Source organism: Alligator mississippiensis, chromosome 1 (genome assembly GCF_030867095.1).
Source record: "Alligator mississippiensis isolate rAllMis1 chromosome 1, rAllMis1, whole genome shotgun sequence".
In the NCBI taxonomy this organism is placed as follows: Eukaryota; Metazoa; Chordata; order Crocodylia; family Alligatoridae; genus Alligator; species Alligator mississippiensis.
This window is the reverse complement of record NC_081824.1, coordinates 266580588-266606638: the sequence shown is the minus strand read 5'-3', so window position 1 is coordinate 266606638 and position 26051 is coordinate 266580588. Positions and strand designations below refer to the sequence as shown.

General features: G+C 43.1%; 1 protein-coding gene across 7 annotated transcripts in view; it reads left to right on the top strand.

Moving 5' to 3' along the window:
* Window positions 1-26051, top strand: part of DCAF6 (DDB1 and CUL4 associated factor 6) — a 148441-nt gene that overhangs the window by 96350 nt on the left and 26040 nt on the right. For 6 of the 7 annotated variants that reach the window (XM_059720595.1, XM_019476156.2, XM_019476157.2 and 3 more), the window contains 4 exons: window positions 2727-2832; window positions 16152-16267; window positions 18268-18351; window positions 18503-18830. In XM_059720595.1, coding sequence (XP_059576578.1) covers window positions 2727-2832; window positions 16152-16267; window positions 18268-18351; window positions 18503-18830 — 634 coding nt within the window. Of the gene's footprint in view, window positions 1-2726; window positions 2833-16151; window positions 16268-18267; window positions 18352-18502; window positions 18831-24326; window positions 24388-26051 lie in introns of those variants that run through there. The other variant, XM_059720594.1, reaches the window with a different exon arrangement.

Sequence of the window (26051 nt, the reverse complement as noted above, 5' to 3'; positions counted from 1 at the left end):
ATTGTGCTTAAGATACACATTTAACATTCTTAATATCAAACGATTGTTGCCCTGATACCCTGCTTGATTTCCATCAGTCAATAGTTTATACATCCATGAGTTTTCAGAGGCAAATTATGCTCTCAGATGTATTCGTTTATGGCTCCTATTGACTTTAAAGGAAGTCGTATATAAGTATCTAGTTGTGGAATTGTTTCAGTAAGCCTGATATGCCTTTGCACTGTATAGTTTCTTCAAGTTATTTATGCATGTATTGAGAGAGATTTTGAAGTATCTTTAGAATAATTACAAAATAAATTAGTCTGTAGCTAATCATGTCAGAGTTTTAACTGTTCTGTTAAACTGCATTATTATGCAGTTAGTTGCATATTTAACCATTGGATTTAAATTACAGAAGTTCAGGTTGGAAAAGCAAGAGCGGTCATCCTTCTTAAACTTTTAATTTATCATTCTGTGTTAATTTCACCCTGTAGGATTTGAGGTGACATTGCTAACAAAGCATTTATGATCAGGTTTGCACGTTCCCAGTAACCAACCTAACATGACTAACTCGGCTGTCTAGAGGGCAGTGAAGTAAAAAGGTGTAGACATATTTGATACCAGGAAGTAGTCATTATCTGTGGGGTTCTGTTTCCAGTTCTGACACTGGTTTATTTGGTAATCTAAAATAAATCTTGGGATAAATAGGGATGCAAGATTTATCTCCTTTGTGTGAAGTATTATAGTTTGAATGACAAAGTATTTAATGCTCAGTATGCATTTATCAATCAACAAGAAGCAACAGATAGCTTTTCATGCTGAGAGTTTATTAAAAAAAAGCAGGTGATTATTTACATTACAGGAGTCTTTGGATGTTAACACTATGGTTATCAGTTGGATCTTTGTCTTAAAAGAGGACTTTTGATCTGGAGAATGCTTTTAAAATGGCATATTTAATCATGTCCATTTTCCTTCCATTTGTTTTTCATTTTGTTATCTTTATTAGGAGAGAGAGATGTGTTTTAAAACTGGAATTTTTCTATCACATAAGCTTAGCTATTCTTTTAGATTTTGCAGTGGCACTGTGAAGACACAGTTTGACCCTATAATTATATAGAGAAATGTAATTTACTTCAGTGGGCAAAATTTAACATTTATTGTGAGTCTTTTACATTATGGAAATAACTCATAAAGTTAGAGACTTGATCTTATTATGAAACCATAACCTTAAGCAAAAAAAAAAAATCTTTTTTGTGAGGAAGATGGGGGTTTTATTTATTTTTTTTTAAACTTCAGTACCAACAGTAGGGAACAGCACATTGATCCTTAAGAAATAGCATATGAATACTATATCAATAGCAAATCATGACTAAAATTTCCTTTTTTATGCAAGGGTGGGGTCAGGGCCTGAACAGGCATGCTTATACCAGTATAATCAGCATTACTGATGTAGAAAGGAGCAGACAAGCAAGGCAGGTCATAAAACTGGAATAACTTTACTTATTTGGTTTGACATTACCAAAAGAATTGGGTAAAATTCAACTGGTGTAAGTAACACTGGTTTAAGTTGACTGTCTACTGTCATTCCTCAATAGCCACATGCCAAAGATAGACAAGCTATTACTGTGCTTTGCCACTAGGTGGTATTGTGACCCCTGTTGCTTACAGCTACCCTGGGAGAGCTGCGTGCCTCTCTGTTCATGATCCTGGCATGACTTACATTGGTAACTTACAAACGGATGTAAATTATACCAGGATATGTATATGGTATAGCCAGGCCTCAGGTAGACTATTGATGAGATGTATTTGGGGTGTGGAAATCCAGAATTCTCCTCCTGGGCTCGGTCCAGAGCAAAAAAATGCAACTTTCAAGCAAGTTTGTATCTGATGCTAATCACTCTGACCTTTAGTAGCAGACATTGACAATTGCAATCTTAAGTTTTTTGGTGAGGAGGACTATGGTATAGATGGATCTACTGGCCGTGAACATCCTTCAGGAAAGAATGTGATGATGTTTGTCATTGAGTCCATTCCACCATTGCCCCATGATCTGTTAATTCTATTCATCAAAGTTCAGAACTCCTGTGGTCTGGTGTTTGTTCTTTCCCAATGTGGATTTCTCCTATTGCTGAAGTTTGAAAGTTCTTTCCCCATCCACTTTTACCATGTAAAACAAAATTTTATGTCCCTCATCTGACTTAACAAAACTCTGTAAGGGCATTTGTAAGTTCAGGACATTTGTCTGGTTTCCATTCATAACACAAAAGAAATGGAATGGGTCACATTTGTCCAGAGTACTGACTGTCACCCACAATCTTTCTGAAATATGTTCTCACTTCAGGCAGATGTTGACTACCACTGCTGAAAATGCATATTGTTAATTCCTGCTGTTTGTGCATTACATACACATTGATTCTTTTCGCAGAGAACCAAATTATTACTTTGTGTTTATGGTTCCTATGCATGTCAGTGAGAATCTCATATGCTCTAAGGAGAGCATATCCCTCATTAGTTGGCGTGAATATAAATAGTTAATTATGGGCTGAACCCTAACCTTTGCAAAGTGTGGATTTGGTGTGATCAGTATGAAATGTTTAACTTGTTTGGGCTGTATGTGACTTCTGAATAGATTTTACTGGAGCCAGCCATGTTTGGTTTTGTTAAATGAATGATAGAACTATCTTTACAAATATAAACGTTCTATGTTAAATACTGACACTATTCAAACCTTATTAACCTTGTTACAGAGAGTGAAAAGCCACGCACAGGAACAGGTGAACCAGTTTTAAGTTTGCACTACAGTACAGAAGGAACAACTACAAGCACAATAAAATTGGACTTTACTGATGAGTGGTAAGAAGGGTGGTGGGGTTTTTTTGTGGGGAGGGGTTTGGTTGACAGAGTTTTTCATATTTTAATATCAATTATGTGGTTTTATTCTTTCAAAGTTTTATTACCACTTGCTTCCTCCTGTTTCACAGTTTTGCTATATTACTGTGATAGTGACCATCTCCTTAAGAATAACTTATTTTATTTGTTCTGTTTTCATACAGTTGTAATAAGAATGCTAAGAAGTAGGCAGTATTTCTTTTCCTGTGTTTAAAGATTTTGGTTAAAAAGAATAGATAGAAAGTAAGAAAAAACATGGCTATTATTAACACCGTGTAGGTGAGCTCTCAAAGAACATCAGTATTAAAATAACATGGATTTGATTTTTTTGAGCTAAATAAAGTTTCTGAGCAGACAACTGCAGAAACATTTTGGTTGTGAATTTTGATAAATAGTTTTAACAATAATTATAGTAATCTTCAATATGTGGATCATCTTCAGTAGTTTTGACGCAAATCTTAAAATACTTCAGGAAAAAATATACTCTTGGGATATATATCAATCAAGCCTGCTCAGATTTAAGAAAAGTCATTTAAAACCTGGGGGGAGAGAACCTCATAGTTGTTTTTTCTTTTCTTGGTACTCAGCAATCTAAAACTTTGTAAGAAAAAGAAAAATGAAGTTAACTGAAAGATGATTTGATAGGCTAGGTACAGAAGTTACACACAAACCATATAAGTGATCAGAAACTGGTTCAGATTTGTAACAAAACAGAAATTCACTACACATAAACCTCTTTCAAAATGGCTGAAACCAGTTTAAGATGAACCTGGATGGATGCAATATCAGATTTAACAGATTTAAGTTAAATTGGTTTATTAAACTTCTGTCCCAGATCCCCTCTAGATTTCAGTTAATTGACAGTCCACCAGCATCCCAGGATGCTTTGCACTTCTTCTGCAACCCTTCCTCACAGTGTGGGTGGGCTAGCCTTAGCTCAAGCTTGTCTGCTCCAGCCAAGGGGGGAGGTGTGCTCTAGCACCCTCCCAGCTTCTGGTCTGGGCCCCTGCAAGCATGGGCTGCATTTCTGGAATTAGAAGTGAATGTCTGTTCACTTATTGGCTCAATCTTAGACTAACCTGTGAAGATAGAATCGATTCTATGCAACTTCTGAAAAATTATGGTCGCCTCTACCACCATCACCCCCCTATCCAAAATTGGGGCCTTCTGACAGTGCCATGAGGAAAAATATATTTAAAGACTGTGAAGTGATTGGATACTGTAGTGTAGATAAATCCATGTGAGAGAAATCCATTACCATTTCTTTTGAAAATGACTGGCACTACAGCCATCGTTTCCTCCATCCTGGTGGCAGGCTCTAGAAGTTGCTTCGGTTCCTGCTGCACTACTTCAGCAGACTTCAAATCCATTCTCTGTAACTGGCCAGATCTAATGTTGTATATACTTGTCCATCACTAGTATCTGAATGTCTTCCAGGCAAACAACATGTCCTTTTCTATGCTGGCAACAGGCAGGCTAATTTTAAAAATTATTATTGTTTAAAGAAAAATGAACAACATTGAGTACTCACTGCCAGCTCTTATTCATTTAAATGAGAAAAAAAGTATAACCTTCCTTAAAAACTGTAGCTTAAATACAATGCACAAACTCTACCCTGTAATAGTTTGAAACTCATTCCCCTAAGCACTTGACTCCTGACTCTAATATCTGCATGGGGGTACGGTTGACTTCGGTGAAGCTTCTGTGGGTTTGGACTATACACCTGAGAAACCTTTTGTGATGGATGTGATTAGTAAAACCTAAGTAGAAATGTGGGTTGATGTCTACCCAGCTCAGCACAGCACCTTGGAAAGATACCAAGTTCACTCTGAACTAGGGTTGGCAAGCTAGTTGATTCACCAGTCAAATCATGTCAGTTGACTGCTTATTATTTGACCTCAGTCAAAAATTGTCAAATATTCTATAAAGCCAAGAAATGCCCTTGTATATGTGGTGGCCTGCCTTTTTTTATAGTATGATAGCGTCATCTGTTAGCAGGGTCAGGAGACTACACCAGCAGCATAGTAAAAATAAAAAACAAAGCAGCATAAAAAAACCAAAACTAACTAAACTTTAAAAACTGACTATGTCTTTTATAGCTGCTAAGTAGGGCTGTGTGAAGCTTCGGTCCCTGATTTGATTTGGTGGCTGAATCTCTGAATCCAAATCAAATCAGGAGACCCTTTAATCTCTCTGAATCGAATTGGAACCCTCTGAATTGATTCGGAGAGATTCGGAAAAATTTGATGATTCAGACATAGACACAGCTTTAGATTTTTTTTCCTACATACCTCAAGGTACCAGGAGGCTAGTGAATGCTAAGATGCTGGGGCAGGTGAAGCATCCCACAAGAGTGGGGTGTGCTTCCCAGCATGCTTGGCAGCAGACCTGGAAAGTGGAGCAGAAGCACTTCTGGTCTACTTCCGGGTCTGCCAGGGAGTGCACTGGGGGACCCCGTGCTCCCCCAGCTTGGCAACTGGTGCCTCCTGGGTCTGGTGGGGGGACCTCGGGTCCTCCCACAGCCAATGGTGAGCCGGGGGCATGTGGCCCCCTCTTCCCCCTGCGTGCTCGGCAGGAGACCTGAAAGTGGACTGGAAGCACTTCCGGTCCACTTCCGGGTTCATTGCTGAGCTCGTGGGGGGCCCCCTCATGCTCCTGTGGGATGCTCCATCCGCCCCAGCATCGCAGCGTTCACGAGCTGTGCCTGGTACCTCGAGCTGTGTAGAAAAATATTTAAAGTTGTGTCTATGGCTAAATCGTTGATTCTCTGAATTAGCATCAAATCTTCAGATTCGGATTCGGCTAAATTGAATTGGGAACAGTGATCTGAATCAATGAATCTAATCACTGTCCCTTATTCAGGCCAAATTCAAATCGAATACGGCCCATTTTGCACACCCCTACTGCTAAGTGTGTTTTGTTTCTGTTTAAGTTTTGTTGGCAACAGTTCAGGCCTGAGGCTTTAGGAGTCAAGTCAAGAAAAAGAAGAATTGTTCAGTCTTTAATGTCATTCACATTCCTACTTGCCTAACATGGATTGTTACAACAATTCTTTACTGTTTTTTAGAATTTTGCAATAACTATTAACTAACTTTTTTTTAAGTAAAAGTATCTAACTTAACTGAAAATTCAAGTCTCTCTCTTCACTGTTGTAATCAATTCATGCTTAAAATATTTTACCATTATTTGACAATATATGACTCGTCAGCTGATCCGGTATTTTTTGATGACTCAAGTGCCCAATGGTATTGGGTTTTTGACTGGTATCCAATGTCTGTGGTGTACTGATAGCCATACTGGCTGCACCCATACAGCACCACATACCACACGTTCAGTTCTCCTTGCTGCAGGGAAGCAGTGCAGAAGGTTTTTTTTAACCCCTGAATATCCAGGGGTCAAAAAAAATCACAGGAAAAAAAGCAGATTGGTGCACATGGTGGTAGCACGCGCCACACAAAGTTGGCTCCTGGCCAGCTGGAGCTGCATTTCATTGCTGGCCAAGCTTCACACAGCAGGATCACCGCTGCTGCAGCCCTGGGAGGCCCTTAGGACTCCAGGTAAGGTTGCTGGGGCCAGCCCAGTGCTGGCTCCAGCCTCCTCTACTTCACCCATGGTGACTTGCTGTGCACCAGAGTCTGCGTGGTGCAGGTCTTTCCTATAGGGTTGCCAACCCTCCCGGATTGGCTGGGAGTCTACTGGAATTGGCATCGATCTCCCGGTGACTATTGAAAGTAATCCAGGAGATAGATATTTTGAATGGGTTGAACAGCCAATAAATGCCCCGTGCATGTGCGCAGCCACAATGCAGCATGCAGGAGATCAGGAGCACAGCCTGGCAGCATGGAGAGCATCCAGGTCCAGCTGGTAAGTCTGTTGTGAGGGAGGCGACATGGTGGGGGGGATAAATCGAGGCCCCAGTAGTAAGGGAGGGAGTGAGGCCGGGGCAGGTGCTGCGCAGCTGGGGCAGGGCACAGGGTGGAGCTGCAAGCAGGTCGCTGAAGTGGGGGGGTGAGGAGCTTCTGCTGCTACATGCACCCCAGGAGGGCATGGGCGGTGCCTCTGGATGTGCTACACACACCCCAGAAGGACTTTGGGGGTGCCGGGGCAAGGGTGGGCTGCTGCTGCAGGCTGGGTCTGGGAGTGGCTCCAGACTCTTACTGGCAGGAGATTCATAGATTCATAGATGTTAGGCTTGGAAAGGACCTCAATAGATCATCGAGTCCGACCCCCTGCATAAGCAGGAAAGAGTGCTGGGTCTAGATGACCCCAGCTAGATACTCGTCTAACCTCCTCTTGAAGACCCCCAGGGTAGGGGAGAGCACCACCTCCCTTGGGAGCCCGTTCCAGACCTTGGCCACTCGAACTGTGAAGAAGTTCTTCCTAATGTCTAGTCTAAATCTGCTCTCTGCTAGCTTGTGGCCATTGTTTCTTGTAACCCCTGGGGGCGCCTTGGTGAATAAATCCTCACCAATTCCCTTCTGTGCCCCCGTGATGAACTTATAGGCAGCCACAAGGTCGCCTCTCAACCTTCTCTTGCGGAGGCTGAAAAGGTCCAGTTTCTCTAGTCTCTCCTCATAGGGCTTGGTCTGCAGGCCCTTAACCATACGACTGACCCTTCTCTGTACCCTCTCCAGGTTATCCGCATCCTTCTTGAAGTGTGGCGCCCAGAATTGCACGCAGTACTCCAACTGCGGTCTGACCAGCGCCCGATAGAGGGGAAGTATCACCTCCTTGGACCGATTCGTCATGCATCTGCTGATGCACGATAAAGTGCCATTGGCTTTTTTGATGGCTTCGTCACACTGCCAACTCATGTTCATCTTGGAGTTCACTAGGACTCCAAGATCCCTTTCTACCTCTGTGCCACCCAGCAGGTCCTTTCCTAGGCTGTAGGTGTGCTGGACATTTTTCCTCCCTAGGTGCAGCACTTTGCATTTCTCCTTGTTGAACTGCATCCTGTTGTTTTCTGCCCACTTGTCGAACCTGTCCAGGTCTGCCTGCAGCTGTTCCCTGCCTTCCGGCGTGTCCACATCTCCCCATAGCTTTGTGTCATCTGCAAACTTGGACAGAGTGCATTTCACTCCCTCGTCCAAGTCACTGATGAAGACATTAAAGAGTATCGAGCCCTGTGGGACCCTGCTGCCCACACCCTTCCAGGTCGAAGCCGACCCATCCACCACGACTCTCTGGATGCGACCCTCCAGCCAATTCGCCACCCACCGGACTGTGTAGTCATCCAAGTCACAGCCTCTTAACTTGTTCACCAGTATGGGGTGGGATACCGTATCGAAGGAGGGTTGGGCTGGGGCTGTACTCAGGGCAGGCAGTAGTGGTGCTGCAATGGGCCAGCCCAGCCCCCTGCCAGGAGGAGCCTGGCACCAGCCCCAGTCCCCAGTCCCCAGCAGCAGCCTGCCCTCACCCTGCATGCAGACCCGGCAACACATGCCCCCCATACCCTTCCCAGGTTTGCAAAGTGGCGGGAGACACCACTCCCTCCTCATGCCCCCCGGACGAGCTGCTCGTGGCTGTGTTCTGTGCAGCGCTTGCCCCTGCTCCAGCCCTAGCCCACTCCCTCCCTCACTGCAGGGACCTCAATCTGCATGCCCCTTATCTCTCCCCTTCCCCCACAACAGACTTGCTGGCCAGACTCTGCTTTCCAAGCTGCTGGGCTGCGTATCGGTAATCAGATTGGTATCGGACATTACAGCTTGTTAAAATTTGGCCATCAGTATTGGCCCAAAAAATCTATATTGGTGTTCTCCTATTAATGACATTGCATCATGTTGGAAGAAAAAATCTCCTGGAATAACTTGAGTTTTCCAGGGACAGCTAACGGTGACACAAGGTGCGCTGCCACTAGTTGTCCCCAGGGAACCAGATGTCCATGCACATCTGGACACGGCCATAGCGACCTTAATTTTGCATGTTGCTTAAGCTAATATCCCATTTTGTCGGCTTCTGTTAGATCTTTAACTGAGTCTACACTTGCAGTTTTTGACATTTTTTTGTTGAATGGTTTTAGAATGTGCAAGTCCTGCAGCAAGTGCAGAACACTAGAATTTTTGTTAATTTCAATGACTAATGCTGTTTTATGTACTAAATTATTGTGGTAACAAAACTACCGTCTGTTGTGTGACGGGTGTGATACCATTGTTATGTGATGACGTGTGTGATACCATTGTTACATCACATAAATAACATTAAAAATCTATCTTCTTTTAAACTGGCCAAAGCACACTACAAAACTCAGACTCAAATTTCTGCTCATGGGAAGAGTGATTTTTGAAAATGACATAAGGAGATATGTATTTGTTTTTCCCAGAGATTCCACATCAAATGTGCTTGGTTTACAGGGTTTTTTCTTACTACCAACATCATAAACACCATCTGGCATCTGCAAATCCAGTTGAACAATTTCTTCCTTTTACATAATCACCTGTGGTAGTTTGACTTAGGCTGACATTTGGTGATGGATGAAAACGAATAGACTCCAGCTTGCTCTCAGGTAGTCTCTTTGATTATATAGTAGAGGTGTGCGAAGTGGGCAGTATTCAATTTGGATTTGGCCCGATTCAGGGGACAGTGATTTGATTCGCTGATTCAGATCACTGTCCCAGTTCAAATTCAGCTGAATTGAAGATTTGATTCGGAGGATTTGGCCATAGACACAGCTTTATATGTTTTTTCTATGCGCCTCAAGGTACCAGGCGTGGCTCGTGAACGCTGAGATGGTGGGGCGGATGGAGTGTCCCACGGGACCGTGGTGGGGTGCATCCCTGTGCACTCAGCGGCGGCCCTGGAAGTGGACCAGAAGTTCTGGTCCACTTCTGAGTCTGCTGCTGAGTGTGTGGGGGACCCCACCTGTGCCTCCCATGGGACATTCCATCCGCCCCACCATCTCAGCGTTCACGAGCCGCACCTGGTACCTTGAGGTACATAGAAAAAACATAAAGCTGTGTCTATGGCCGAATTGTCGAAATTCTCCAAATCTCTCTGAAATGATTCAGTGGGTTCCAATTCTATTCAGAGAGATTAAAGGGTCTCCTGATTTGATTCGGGTTCAGAGATTTGGCTGCCGAATTGGGCCAAATCTCCTCCGAATTGAATCAGCAACTGAAGCTTCGCACATCCCTATTATATAGGAGTCAAAATCCTTGGCTTCTCATGCAAAAAGCTTATCTACTACCAATCTGTTACAAGAGAGTTTCTACTTTTGGGGCCACATGGTAGAAGAACTAAGGTTGCTTACAGACATTACATTTTTTTTTTTAAATGGCTCTTCAATATAAACTCAGTGCACCCCTGTGCCGAGCACAGCACATGCCCATAAGAGGCAGCGCATTAGTTGGAGCCAGCTTGCCTGACATCTGTATAGATTGGGCATTTTAGTAGGGCTTTTTAGGTGCTTTTATCTAATTGCTGATTGACTCAGCTTTAGATAAAAGTGCCAAAAAGTCTGCTGAAGTTCCTGATCTATACAGATGCTGCAGAGCTGGGTCGAAGTAATGTGCTGCTGCTTCTGGTAAAGCACGGTTTTTGGGAGGGGGGCGGGGGGAAGTTAAACATCTGCAAGCAGCCTGAGTTGTCAGATGGGGTAAGTATCTTTAAGACCTGTTGATGGAGGCTACTGTTCTGAAAGCATGCATCTCTGAAAGGCTACTGGAAAAAGCAAAAGAAACTTCTCTCTTGCACTCAAATGTTCTTTCCTGGTTTTTTCCTGTTTTGTTGTGTAGCCTTTTTTTTTTTTTAAACAAGTGAATCTGATATTCATTTTATTTTTTATCGGTTTTCTGGAGATTCTCCAGTTTTTTCTTGTCTTTCAGATGGGACAGAATTTTTAAGTAGTTCTTGAACATAGCTGAATGTGTATGCTGGATGCTGCCCTTAATGCAAGACCTTTTTTCATAACGCATTTCCCATGGATAATTGTCTTATCCTGCCATGGAGGATAAGTAGGAGGAGGCTGTGAAAGCCCAAAGAAAAACAGAAGTATTTGATACTCCATATTTCTTTAGTCTAGCCCAAAGCGTGACAATCCCCACATGGATCAAAGGGGGCAAGAGTGCTCAAAAGCCCCCATGGCTCACCAAAAGCATTCATGAATGCCTCATAGCCAAAAAGGAGGCTTACACTCAATGGAAGGGAGGGGCCATCACCAAGGAGGATTATACCTCCTTGGCTCGAGATTGTAGGGGGGCTATTAGGAAGGCCAAGGACGAGATGGAGCTGGGAATAGTGACCCAGATGAAAGATAACAAGAAGTCCTTTTTTAAATACATAGCGGGTAAAAAGAAGGTACCATGTAACATGGGGCCTCTGCAGGACATGCTTGGTAATCTGGTGGTAGCACCAGATGACAAAGCTAACCTCTTTAACAGATTCTTTGCGTCCATTTTTCTGAGCAGGGACAGGGACAGGGACATTCCCCCCCCCCCCCCCCGGGATCCCCGACGGATACAGGGGAGGCGCAGCCAGGCCCAGGGTCACTGAGGACCTAGTCAGGGAACTTCTGGAGGGACTAGATGTGTTCAAATCAGCAGGTCCTGACGATCTCCACCCCAGAGTGTTTAGGGAATTGGCAGAGGTCATTGCAGGACACCTGGCACAGCTTTACGAGCACTCATGGTGCTCTGGCAAGGTGCCTGATGACTGGAAAAGGGCTAATGTGATCCCCATTTTCAAAAAAGGGAGGAAAGAGGACCCAGGAAACTATAGGCCCGCTAGTTTTACCTTGGTCCTGGGGAAGCTCTTTGAGAAAATTATCCAGGAGCACATCTGCGAGGGGCCAGCAGGGGAGTTTATGCTTAGGGGCAATCAACATGGGTTCATTAGAGGCAGGTCCTGTCAGACCAACCTGGTGGCCTTCTATGACCAGGTCACAAAAGCCTTGGACGCAGGTGTCGTGGTGGATGTAGTTTTCCTGGACTTTAGGAAGGCCTTCGACACTGTCTCTCACCCCATTCTCATTAAAAAATTAGGTGTCTATGGTGTCAACGCCTACACAGGCAGATGGGTTGCAAATTGGCTGGAGGGCCACACCCAGAGAGTGGTGGTGGACAGGTCATTTTTGACCTGGAGAGATGTGAGCAGTGGGGTCCCCCAGGGCTCAGTCCTCAGGCCTGCACTGTTCAATATCTTCATCGGCGAATTGGACGAGGTGGTGAAAAGCACCTTGTTCAAGTTTGCAGATGACACTAAGATGTGGGGAGAAGTGAGCATGCTAGAAGAGAGGGACACGCTACAACTAGATCTCGACAGGTTACAGAGGTGGGCGGATGAGAATAGGATGGGTTTCAATACGGACAAGTGCAAGGTGTTGCACCTGGGGAGGAAGAACCAGCAGCATACCTACAGGCTGGGGAACTCCCCTCTCGTCAGCGCAGAGGCAGAAAAGGATCTTGAAATCACTGTTGATTCCAAGATGAACATGGGCCGCCAATGTGGGGACGCGGTCAGGAAGGCTAATCGCACTTTGTCATGCATCCACAGATGCATCATGAGCAGGTCCAAGGAGGTGATCCTCCCCCTCTGTGTGACATTGGTCAGGCTGCAGTTGGAGTACTGCATCCAGTTCTGGGCGCCGCACTTCAGGAGGGATGTGGCCAGCATGAAGAGGGTCCAAAGGAGGGCCACTCGCATGATTAGGGGGCAGCAGGGCAGGCCCTACGAGGAGAGGCTACAGGACCTGAACCTGTTCAGCCTCCACAAGAGAAGGCTGAGGGGATTTGGTGGCTGCCTACAAACTTGGCAAGGGAGACCAGCAGGTTATGGGAGAGTCCCTGTTCCCCCGAGCACTACTGGGAGTAACAAGGAATAATGGCCATTAGTTGACTGAGAGTAGATTCAGGCTAGACATCAGGACGCACTACTTCACTGTCAGGGCTGCTAGGAGCTGGAACCAACTTCCAAGGGAAGTGGTGCTCGCCCCTACCCTGGGGGTCTTCAAAAGGAGGCTAGACAGCCATCTAGCTGGGGTCATTTGACCCCAGCATCCTTTCCTGCCATGGCAGGGGGTCGGACTAGATGATCTGCTTAGGTCCCTTCTGGCCCTACCAACTATGAAACTATTAGAAGATCATCAGAAAAGGGAGTGTTCAGTATGTGTTAATTTTCCTCAGATTCACTCACCATGTGTAAGTTGTCCAGGATGAGCATTTAAAGTGTTTGCATCTTGTTTTTTCTTGGGACTAATTCATATTCCTCTAGAGGGTATGTGCTACATGAAGAGGAAAAGAAAACAGGGACACCAATAGTTCCAGCCAAATGAGAAGCAGAATCTATGTACTTCAGGAGAAGCTGTGGCCCCTTCCTAATGCATCATGAAGTGATTCCCCAGAATTCATGAGCTAAAATAACGGTCTTGTGGCTACCAAGGATATGCCTGTGCTCTGAAATAGATGAGGAGCTCCTACGGCCAGCCGCTCGTGCTCCAGGGCTTGCATCTACCCTGCCACCATGGCCTGGCTGGCACTGCCACCCCCTCAGGCTGCCTGCACTGCCCACCACCCTGCCTCCCCTCCAGGGTAGAGGTGTGGCCTGAGGGGGCTGGTGGCTGGGCTGTGGTGGTGAGGTAGAGCTGCAACCTAGGAGGAGGTGAGTGCAGAGCAGCCCCCACATCTGTTACTCATGCTGCTGGCAGCGTGACTTATGTGGGGGTCCCACCAGTGACAGCAACAAGTCTTGCTGCCCTGCTCCACCCTTTTGCACTGGGCTCTGCCCCCTGGGCTGCAGAGGTGGCTCCTCCCTATGCCAGTCCAGCCAGTCTGCAGCCCTGTGCCTGTTGTGGGCACACAACTCTGAGGGGGGCATGCCCCCCTGACACACTGCCTGTGCCTGCCCCTCCCCAACACATCATCTATGTCCCACTTCCTCTATCATCCAATATACTTACCTGTGAGGAGCTGCTGTCCATGCCGTCTGGCTGCCACATGCATGTATGTGCACGCACATACATGTGTTGCCCCCTACCTGATCACCCTCTTCCTGCAGCCACAAGCAGCCCCTAGCAGGCTGGAACTCTGCCAGCCTACAGGCAGAAACACACAGTTTCCCACAATTTTCTCCTTTAAAGGAGAAAATTTATGATTTTCTGCATCTTCTCATGATTGTTTGCAACCCTTTCATATATTCTTACAACCCACTTTTGGGTTGCGACCCACAGATTGAGAAACGCTGATTTAGCCTAAGTGGAGGAGGGAAACATCTCAAGTACCATTTATGGTAAATTTTTGTAGATTTTGATTTTTTTAAGTTAGTGCTATGGTTTTTGATTGTATCTCATTTGTGCCATAGCCAAAGGTTTTTATGCATCTTGCAGAGCACATCTGAAAGTGCCCTTAGTCTAGAAAGTGTATAATCCAGATTAAAAGCAAAGATAGGTAACCACAAATATAGGAAGATGGTATACATGGTATATTATGGCCAATATGTGGTAATTTGAATTTATTCCAACTGTTTTTAAGTTGTTGTCTGTTTCCTTACTCTGGGTTCATGCTAATGTGTCAGTTCGTGTGTGGGCGTGTTCAGTTTACATCAGTTTTATTGTGATTTGTTTTCTGGGGGTTTTTTTGTTAGACTAGTAAATACTTGTTAAGTTATCGCAGGTGTCTGCTTTTGGGAGGGGAAACCTAGAGACCCTGACCTTTGCTGTTGCACCAGCAATGGCAGAGTGGCAGCTGGGCAGGATGCCACAGGGTGCATGCAGCCTGTGGGCCACCAGTTGGACAGCCCTGATCTAGTCTGCCATTTCTGTAGCTTGTTAATGATACTGGCATGAGAGACACTGTCAATGTGCTTTTATTGCCCCCGTGCTCACTACCCAGGGTGATTGCCCATATCGCTCTACTCCCCACTCCGCCCCATTACACCACTAATTGACTGATAGGAGGGGGAACCAATGGAGGAATATAAAATGTGAAGTCAAAATAGGTAGTTAGGAAAGTAAGGTTTCTACCTGCACCCTGGCGCCATGGCATGGATGTCATTGGGACATGGTTGTATTTGTGAAGACCATAAGGAAGTTTCAGTAACCAAAATGCAACACGATGAGTGTGTTAACCTTCTAAAATAGGAAAGGCATATCTTACAGGTGCTATGAAGGAAAGCATTTGGAAGCTTGGCCCCAGAGAGGGGTCAGAGATAAAAAGATGGCAGCCACATTACAGGCCTGAGTAACTGGCAGGTTGGTAATATGTCCAGAGTCCTCAGGAAAGGAGGAAGCAGACAGGGCTTCTGGGGAAAGTAAGTCTACGGACATGCATTTATATTGCTACAGAAGTATAGCACGCTAGGGCGTACAGCAGGGGTGGGAAAATAGGGTCTACCAATTGATTGTATCCAGCCCATGGTTGCCCTTGTGGCGCTCCGCATGGGGCCGAGCTCTGCACACTCCTGCCTAGGGCAGCCCATACCTCACTTCCGCCCATGCCCACTGATGGCCCTGGCCCCAGCCAGCATACACAGCTTACTGGCAAGGATGTGGCTGCAACTTCCTGGGGATTGCTTGGCTTCCCCTGTCTCCAGCAGCTGCTCCTCCACTGCCTCCTGCTGTAGGCAGGTGAAGTGGGTGGAAGGCAGCCAGGAGCTGGAGCCAGAGCCCCTTGTCCTGGGGCGAGGAGTCACCTGGGTGCAGGCTCTCCTCCTTCTCCCTGTGGCTGCAGACCTACGAAGTTGCCTCAAAGGTGAGCTCTCCAGCCAGGGAGTGACCCTTGTTCGGTCCACCCTCCCCTTCCCCTTCCTGGAGAGCCTGATCACTGACAGCTTGCCCTCTTCCCTGCTGAATGTGTCCAATGTGACATAAGAGGAATGGAGGTGCTGAAAGGGACAGAGGAGGGAGGTAGTGAGAAGCATGTTGAGAGAGGGCCAGGATTGTGGCATATATTTCCATAGGTGGGTGTGAATGAATGTAGGATCTAGGTTTGTGCTGTAGTTGGGGGGGGAGGGGAGAGTAGGTTGGAGAGACAAGAGGAGTGAGTCCTACCTAGTGGGAAAGGGGAAGGAGGAGGACAAGATACTGTGAGCAAGGAAAAGCTTTTCAGAGAGCCTTAGGTGAGTGGCAGATGGCTGTGATAATCCAAAAAATAAAAAAAAAATAAAGTTTGAAAAATGTTGTGAAAATGGCTTGTGGGCAGCAGTCCTTGCCAGAGCAGTTAAATTGCATTTTCTTAGTAAGGGTCCAAAAAAACCCAACAAAAACCAGCAAAAAAACCTCCCAGAAACTGGGCTGTATCCCTACATTGATCATGCCTTGTTTCTGAACCATTTTATGTCTGTTCTGTTTTTAGGAGCAGTACGACTTCCAGCTCTAGAGGGAGTGGGAGTCACTGCAAACCTGACAGTCAGGAAGAATCTCTAAGAACAAAAAGCTCAGAACAGTCAACACCAGAGAATGAAGAAACAAGTAAGATGCATAGTTATTTCTATAACAATAGTCAAGACTACACCAGTGATTCTCAACCAGAGTGTCATGGGATCCCGCACAGTGTTAGCTGCTAGGTGTGCAAATATAATTCACATGATAAACCCAGAGGTTTCAAATGAGAATCTGTAGGTGTTAAAAACATATTGGCCTGTTGTGGTCTTTCTGAGTTCTTTGCAACAACAGAATAGCTACATTATTTTTCTTCATTTAAAAAAAACAAGTGAAAACTAAGAGCTGGCATTTTCCGAGGGGTGCTGTGAGTCTAAAAAGGTTGAGAATGACTCCTCTTTCCTAAGATGTTCATAGCTACTGTTGAACTCAATGGTGGTTGCATAGAACACTATTTCTATTGTTGTTTTCAAGAAAGCAAACTGAATAACAGAACTCAAGGAAGTAACAAATTACCAACTTTAAAAACACAGTGTTAATCAGAATAGTCAGATGAAAAAGTGTGTAAATGAAAAAAAATATTTTATTAGCTGTAAACATCTTGTCCTTTACTACTTATTTGTTATCGGCATTTTCTACTGCTACCTAGAGAAGGTGTTTTGCCCAGGCCAGAATTAAGGAACTTTTGGTAAGGTGAAGGACCTGTATTACTGTTACCAGAAGCAGCTTTGCACAGTAGAGAAATTTAGTCTTCAGAGCTGAAACAGTTGTTATAATTTCATATAAAACAGTCTTTTTCACACTTTAATCTGTTTAATAAACAGGCAGTGTAAATTAGCAGATTATAAGAGAGGTTATAAGCCCAAGAAAAGTGATTTGGCACCAAAAGTGGCAGTTGAACCAAATGGTTAGATCCATAGAAAAGCCTACAAATAAAAAACAAATCATTAAAGGTTCCCTTTTACTAAAAGGAAAGTTTATTACTGTATTTACTTGTATATCACATGTACCTTTCTCCCACCAAAAAATTAAATTTCCAAAATTGAAGTGTATCTTTTAAGCAGGGAAGCTGATTTTTCTACCCAGAATAGAAGCAAGAGGACAGTTTAAGTTTTTCTTTTCCCTCCAGGAGCTTCATGGGAGGAGGGATAGAGTCCAACAGGGACAGATTCAAGGGGATGAGGTGGGAATGGAGTAGTGCCATCCCACCCACTTAAAACCCTGCTCCACCCAAAGTTTAAAACCAGCTGTCTAGGAGCATCAGTGACATTCAATTCGGGCACTGCTGAGGGAGTCAATTGACTTGATTGCTCATTATAATCTGCCTCTACAGATGGAGTACATCTCCACGTATGTGGACTACTTTCTATTTAGTCATGTTCCACTCATAACGCTATCCTTTCTATGGCAGTTTTACTGTCTGTTAGCTACTCCGTGTCTCTCTCCTCCTATTTCACAGCCCTGCAGAGTGGGCTTAGCTCTTTTCAAAATCCTAGGTCTACCCATGGAGTTCAGCCTTTAGCAGAAGCCACAATCTCAGTTTTTGGCTGAGTACCAAAGAACTGCTGAAAGTTTAGCTGTGAAAGTTCTAAAACTGTAGCTTTTTCCTGAACAGGAAAGGGAGGATGAGCGAGCTGAAGATTAGGCTCTGCCTTTGCTTGATACAGCCATTGAAAAAATCTTTTTTTCCCCTCTGTTCTGTCCTTCCAAACTCAATGCCTTTGTCTTACATGGGGGCATGTGGTATGCAAGAAGATACAGTAACCTTTACAACCTTAGGAAATAACAACTATCTGTGATTTAATCTTGTTTTACACAGTAAAAGCATATTACATCCTAAAATACTTACCCAATTAAATGTCAAGATGTAGCAAAGACCAAGAAAATGTGTTTCCTCATTCTTTAATATACAGAACTGGCATGCAGATAGATGCATTATGGTTTCTTCCACTTTCTTCTGAAGCCTTAGGTTTGGGCCAGCAGAAACAGTATATTAGGCTAGCTATTCCAGTGTTCTGTAGGAGTATTTGTAGGTGGATGCTCTTGTTACTGAAACACTTACGATCTAGCATCAAATTATTTAATTACAGGAATTCCTGAAGAATCACAAAATGAAGTCACAGGTGCTGAGGAGTTGAAATCTGCAAATGAAATTGCAGCAAGAGCAGAAGCAGGTACATATCTGCCTTTTACATGTAATTAATTGAAAAGGAAATGAGAACTTTTTAAATCCTACTCAAACAGAAAATGTTCACTTATGATCTCTTCAGAAGCAGGCTGTAGCCATTAATGTTATGGCTAAGTTTGACCCAACTATTCTCTTAGCTTTATCAGATAAAGATGTACCTGAGCATCCTGGAACCAGCACAGAAGGAGAAAATGGCCCTGACATTGAAAGTACCAGCAGGAACCCAGAGGAAGGACCTTCATGTGGAAAAAGTGAAGAGCAAGAGATTTCAGGTCAACCAAGTACAGAATCCACTGCCAACTCAAATAACACAAACCGTGAACCTCAACTACAGCCAGAATCCTCAGGGCTTGCAACTCAAGAAGAATCATCCACTAGGGGAGCTGCTTTCCAAGAAACGGATGATAGCGATGATGACCCTGTCTTAATACCTGGTGCAAGGTATCGAGGAGGACCAGGACACAGGTCAGTAACACTCTTCTTTTCAGTCATTACTTAGCATCAGATTCTCTGAGGAGAGAAATAGAAACTGATGCCCCCACACCTAATGCTAGCATTGATCAAAACTTACAGCTCTTGGTGTCTCATTGGCAACTTGCCAGGATCTTGAGATCTGCATCTATTTTGGTGTACATGTTATATTTTTCAAGAGAGACAAACTCGCACAGATCTAATAATTGCTTGTGCTTGTACCTTCCTTGCTCTCAACTACCCAGCATTGTTCTTACCAGAATTATAAGAATGGATTTTCCATAAATGCATTACAGAACACCACAGACTACATTTGCACTGTAGACATCCTTGCTTTAAAAGGGTATTTGCTTTTGGTTGGCAATGCTTTATTTTCCAGTAGCATAAGCTCAGTAAACTGCCCATTTTCTCCACTAACAATTGAATCATGTCTGTTTAACTTTTCCTTTTGTTTTTTGTTTTTTTTGGTGAGGAGAATTTTCTTCTTCTTCTTTCCTCATGTTAACATCTGAATATCAGGATTAACAGTGATATGTGTTTAGCAGAAAACTGATAGTATAAGACAGGTTTTTATGATGTGTTCTGTACAAGTTCTTTTCCTGCAGAATATAAGTACTAATTTGGACCAAAAAAGGCCATTGTAACTAAGAGGACATCACAGAAATTAAGTATATACAGTATTGGCAAGGTAACCCTCCCAATTTTTCAGAATAGCTAGTTTATCTCAACTCCTGGACTGTTCAAATCCTAACATAATTAAGCAAACAGTCAACTTCTAGATTCTAGGCAATTTATTTTTTAAAAAAAAAGGAAATTTGGCTTCAGATTCTTATGGTTTCATAGATTTTAGACACACTTACCTCTGTCACATTCAAATATTGCATTATGTTGCTGTTTATTGTTTACACTAGGAATCCAAATTCTAAACTGAGGCTTATTACATATACTATTTCCTAAGAGATTAATGTAACACAAGAGTGGACATAAAGAGGGTGTGGCTGCACCCCACCCGTCCACACACACTTTTGCACTGGATTACATGCCTATGGCAGCTTCTTTTAAATCTCCAAAGCATATAAGAATCCCCCCACACCCACCCCTTTCCCTGCATGTTCAACAGTACTGCCATTCCCTACCACCCCTTTCTCTGCCTGCTGGTGCTGCTTTCCCTCATGTCCCCTGCCCAGGGGACGTTTCAGAGCCACTCCTACCCTCTCCAGCCAGTCTGAATGGGGGTTGGGCTCAGCTGGGAACAGCCAAAGCAGCAGCGGCAATTTGTATGCCCAGGAGGTTTTCCTTCCCTGTGCCTGCTCCTGGGGGACTGGACAAGGTGTGGGGGAACCCATTGCTCCTACCCATTGCTGCTGCTGCCACTATGCTGTTCTCAGCTGAGCCCAGCCCATGTGCAGCCCAGCTGGAGGAGGCAGAAGCACCTCTGAAGCTTCCCCAACCCTGGGGAAGCAGTAGTTGCAGATAAGAGAAGGGGGAATGGGAGGGAAGAGGAAGGAGCTTGTTTTTAAGCATGGAAGGGGAGGGGAGAGATTCTTATTTGCTTTAAACACTTTAGAAAAGGCAGCAGAGGCTCTCCGGGCACGTTAGATTACTGCATAGTAAGACACGAAACCAGGCACTGTATAGCAAAGAGAAGGCAAAATTGTCAGGAATTACTTAAATGATCACTAACCTTTCTTCTGAGTGAGGCAGGGTTCCTATGGAAAAAGTACTATGTGATTATACCACATAAGTTGTTTTGTTCCATATATTAAATTACTCTTAATTTTGAGACTGAAATTTAGTAGATCACCCATGAATCAAAACCTCAAATTCTGACCCCTTTGCTCATACTGATTTTTCTTTTTTGGAGATTTTGGGCAAGATATCTAGCAACTCTTACTTAATATCTTCCCCTATAAAGTAAGTTTTATCCATATTGATTATATGTTATTTGAAAATGTTTGTAATAGGGTAATGCATGTGAAAAATTTATTGATATCAGGCACAATCTGTTTATGATGGTGTCCTCTTATAGAGCCCATCCACATCTAGATAGATATTACACTTAATAGATAGATATTACACAGAGGCACTGTCTGGTATTCTCTTCGACTTACAAACCATGACATGAGTTACCAGCCCACTGGGCCTAACTCCTCTGCAGAGAGCCTTCTTACCTCTATTCAAGGGCCAAATATCTGTGTCCAGTCCACATAGGCAAGCAGCACATGTGTCTTGGGAAGAGGTGGGTTAAAGAGAGGTTATCTGCAGCTAAGAAGAGGAAGGAGGAAGATTGGGAGGAAAAAAAGTCATTTGGGGATACTCATGGCCTTGTCAATGGAGTAGGGTTTGGGAGGATTTCTACAGGTAAAGGAGATGTAGGTGTAGTAGCTTTCAGACTGAGATATACAGCCCACAGAATTTATAACTTAGAGGTTGTTCCCATATTCAGAGTATCCCAGCCTGTGGAAGAAGACAACATTTATTGTTTGTCTTGATGGTATTCTACTTGATCTGAGTGAAATACAACCCCTCCATTTAGTAACTTAAAGAAGTCTTAGGAACTTTTAACATTATCATATAGCACTACCATGAACGTATGTATGTCAGTTACAAGTGAGGCTCATCTTCTCAAATTCTGTAAGTTATTGTCTTAATCCCCTGAAGAGGTAGAAATCTCATTTGGTTTAATTCAACATTATAGTACAGTATAGGACTTCCGTTCTATATGTTTCATTAAGACTTTCAAAGGTAACTCAACTTACTATTATCTATGCTTAGCTAGGTCAGCTTGATACACTTATCTAGTTCACTTAGTGGTGGGTTTTCCTACAAGTATTCTCATTATACTTACTATAAAGTTTAAAACTAGAAATAAACTTCAAAGACAGATACTCAGTTCTCTACATCATGGAAAAAGGCTGCTAATCAGCATGTTGAGACTACTTAAACAGAAAACAAAAGAAGGTGTTAACTTCTCCAGATGAAAAGTCTGTTGCTGGACATCTGTAATTTATTAGGGTTGGACTGCAAAAAAGCGGCCCCACACAGAACACTGACACGCATTGCCCTCTTTTATTCTTTTCAATCTGACTTATTTAATAACTCCTTTGAGGGAAAGAAATGTTTATTATAGTGGCAATTCTGCAAAAACACAGTGAGGTATGTTGATGTGGTGCTAAAAATCCCATTGATTTTTTTTTTTTTTTTCAAATGATTTATTCTCTTAGGATTTTCTATAGGATAAAAAGACTTTTAATAGGATGCTAAAAGCTATTGATAATTTAAGACCTTATCTAGTTAAAATCTGAACAGTTCAGAGTAATATTTTTAATCTCTGGATTACTATATATTCTTACAAATTAGGCACTTTCAAATTCTGGAGAAAATGAACTGGAAATCTTAATCACATAGGGTGCATCTACATGTGTGCTTCACTGTGGAGTAGACTAATTAGCTCCACGGTAAAGTGCCACAGTCTACATGTGTGCTGGAATTAGGGCACAGTAAACTAATTAACTCTGCCATATAGTACTGTTGAGGACAGTACTATCTTATGGCAAGGTACTTTGCTGTACTTGGGGCTTGCTCCTCCCCAGCTCAAATAGCTGCTGTCTCAGACTTACATGTAGATGCTGTGGTTTGGAGCTGTAGAATCTAGCTCAAACTACTCCAGAGTTTATTCCATCACTTTAATTTCATGTGTAGGTGCACCCACAGACCATGTCCAGATGAGCATGGCCATGCAGCATGCGGCGTCACAGACTTGCCTGCAGCACCACATACTGCATATTCAGGCGTCCCCTGCACTGCTACCTTTCAGAGTGGGGTTTGATCCCAGGGTCAAAAAAAAAACTGCACAGAAAAAAACGTGGGGCGATGCACATGATAGCAGTGTGTACTGCCCAAAACTGGAGTTTGGCTGGCCAGAGCCATGCTCCAACTACTGGGCAGACTCCCAGTGGCAGGAGGACCATGGCTACAGCTTTCCTGGCCCTCAGGACCCCAGTTAAGGCTGTTGGGGCCAGCATAGTTGCTGGCCCCAGCCTCCTCTGCCTACTCAGAATAACCTGCTATGCGCCAGAGCGCACATGGCACAGGCATTCCCCAGGGACAAGTAGCAGCGGCACAATGACCTAAACTAGCGGTGCTTAACCTCCAGTCTGTGGGACCATGTCATCTAGTCCATGAGAAGCCCTGAAAGCCAGATGATATCTGGCCAGGCTGGTGTGCAAGGCTGTACCAACAACCAGCAGACTGATCCGTGGACAAGCTCCATTTCGCTCTTATAGTCCATGAGCCCAGGAGGTTGAGCACTACTGACAAGAAACAAATCAATTTCTGTCTGTAATGTCAACTTTTTCATAGTGGGATGCTTAAAAATATGAGCTCAATATTCTGTATGCTGGAGTCAGAATCTTAAATTTAAGGATAATCCATGGCAGAACCATTTGAATATGCCCCCTTTTAAGTCCTGTTTGTAATACAAGGCAGATTGAGAACTTCATACAGAATACACTTTATCTGCCTTCAGTGTTGAATAAAATGAATCTGGATGTAGGCTTCAGATGTTCTCAATGTGATTGAGTGCACCTGCACTAATTTTAGATGCAAATCCAACGTTTCATGTGTTCTAAACTGGGAATTAGCTCTCTCCAACCACCTTCTGTTCATTCTGGGAAATGATCATGGGACAAACTCTCCTTAGTGCTTGTTTAAATACGAAACACAGAACCAAAAAAATCTTATCTGAAATCTGCTTGAAACATAATTTTACTTTATAATCTCTTCAGAAGGAAATATTTCCTGCACATGTTGGGGAATCCTTGGGAGACAACTGTTACAGATGTTAGGACCTCTAGTGCTTTTTAATTTAAAATATTGTCACAGTGGCTATTCATGCATTTTGTCAAAGCCAGGCAGAGTTAGCCATTCAGGCAGAAGGCAGTGTGGCCTTAGCTGTGCAGTCTGGTCAAAAAATACTATAAAAATGTAATTTGTGTGCGCACAGTACAATTTGACTCATCATAATTCAGTAGCATCAAAACAAACTTTTGCTTGAATAGTGAGAAGAATTTTTCTGCGAGGGTCGTTGTCATACCTAAATAACTGAATTGGTTCTGTTCAAACTTTCTGATAGAAATTCATACTTATAGGTGAAAGCCAGCCATGGATCTTGGAAACTTTCAGTTCAGTAGGTAAAAATATCAAAGATGTAAGAGAGCTTGAAATCAAAGTGTTTTACAGGAGCTGTTGCCACTCCCACAGCAATACAGTTGATGAGTAATTCAAGCATTTTATAAAATTAACTTTGTGTATCAATAATAATATGCAAAATAATTTCTTGGTTGAAATCAAAATGTTCTCATCTTGATTTGTCTCAGGAAGGTGGGATCTTTTCAAAATAATTTAAGTTCATTCTGTACTAGGCACTGACCTTTAAAAACTTGCTACCCGGAATTTTTCAATGACTTGAGCTATTGTTCCCTTCACTAGATTTAATATCAGAGGAACAGCGATAGGTGATAGAATAATGAGGTAATTCAACATCCTCCTTCCCTCTGTCCCTCTCTTTCCTTCTGTATGATGAATTTACAAGGCCCTCTTTTCCCACATCTAACAAGTTTTTCTGTTGGCTCTTACATCTTTTAAATTTACTAAACTTCAAATGCTAGAAATTAGAGCGCAGGTTGCTTGATTTATTTAGCTGCATGTACTGCATGAAATTAAGAAAATATTGCCGTGTACAAATTTAACAGCATATTAATCTTATTGGTGTGTGCTACAGAAATAAGCATAATGTAAAAAAAAGTGTGTATTTTACATGGAGCAAAATACAGTTTGTTCTTCAGTTGTTGAAGCACGTTATGTTTTGCATGTCACTTGATATGGCTTGACTGGCATTAGGGAACTCCAGTTCTGAAGCAAGATGTAGGAATACAGTATCCAAAGTTCTGTTTTGCTTTGGCCTGAATCAGTTTATGAAATTAAACCTATTTTTTAAAGCCAGGATTGATAGCACATGTTTAGGAAGGAAAATGCTGGATTTAAAGGATTTTTTTTCTCATAATGCAGAGAAATGCAAATAGAATAGCTGAGAAGGAATAATACTAAATGCCTCACTGAAACACTAGAGTGCGTTAATTTTAGGAGCATTTGAGAGCTTTGGACAACAGATTTGACAATTTGTCTAACCTGGAAGAAACTGCAATATGTGACTTAATGCCAGATACTATAACTGGAAGTTAACATATCATGAGGGGAGGATCTAAAATGAAAAATATGCTTTATAGTATCAAGAGTGACCAAGTGCAGGATGCCTATCTGATGATGTTGATCTATGTGACCACCCCGTAAAGGATATCTATCTACCTCTTTCATAAAATTCTATGAATACAGTTACACAGAATGCTTATGTGAGTTGTGAAATAAGAATGTCTGAAGGAAAGTAGGTTCGCTGTTCTTCTTGTCTTTGTTTTCAGGTGCAACTCTTGCCAAGTTGAGTAAGATCTATACTCAAGGGTCTTCATGGTCTGTAATGTGCTGGCTCCAAGTTTGTGTTGTTTTGGATTTCTGTAGCCCTGTGGTGCAACAGATCAGAGGGTCTATGTTAGTTGAAAGGAAACTTTCAGAATTAAATATAACAATGAATAATATGTTCCATATGGAATTTTTTCAGTGCCTGCTTTTATTTTTTTCTTTTCCTAACGTCTAATCTTCAATGTAGTGGAATTTTCTGTTATCAAAAGGGAAGTGTGAGAGTGTTTTGCAGCTGAATAGGACACACCTGGAAAGGAAATGGAAATGGTTTGGACTTATGCAGTAACCACATTATCCGGATGCTGTGCTGAAACGATCAGTTATTAAATGGTTCATGTTTGAGAGCAAGGACTTTTTGTGCTACCTTTTTATTAGACCAGCCCTATCATTGGGAGTGCTATTGGACAGGCTTTCAGGCATTCTGAAATCAGGGCTTTATCACAGCATGGGAATGTGGTCAAAACACACGTGAATCTCATCTATACTGCAAGACCATAAATATATTCTATCAGTTTATGTAAACAGAGCCTTGCCTGGTTACTTGCAAATTCAGGGAGGACCACTGTTTTCGATCGCATTTAGATTTTCTGTAAAATCTTACTGTCTAGAAACTTCCTTATAAATAATAATCTATGGTATGTGTGATGTTTCAGTATTACTAGGACAAGCACCATCAGTTGA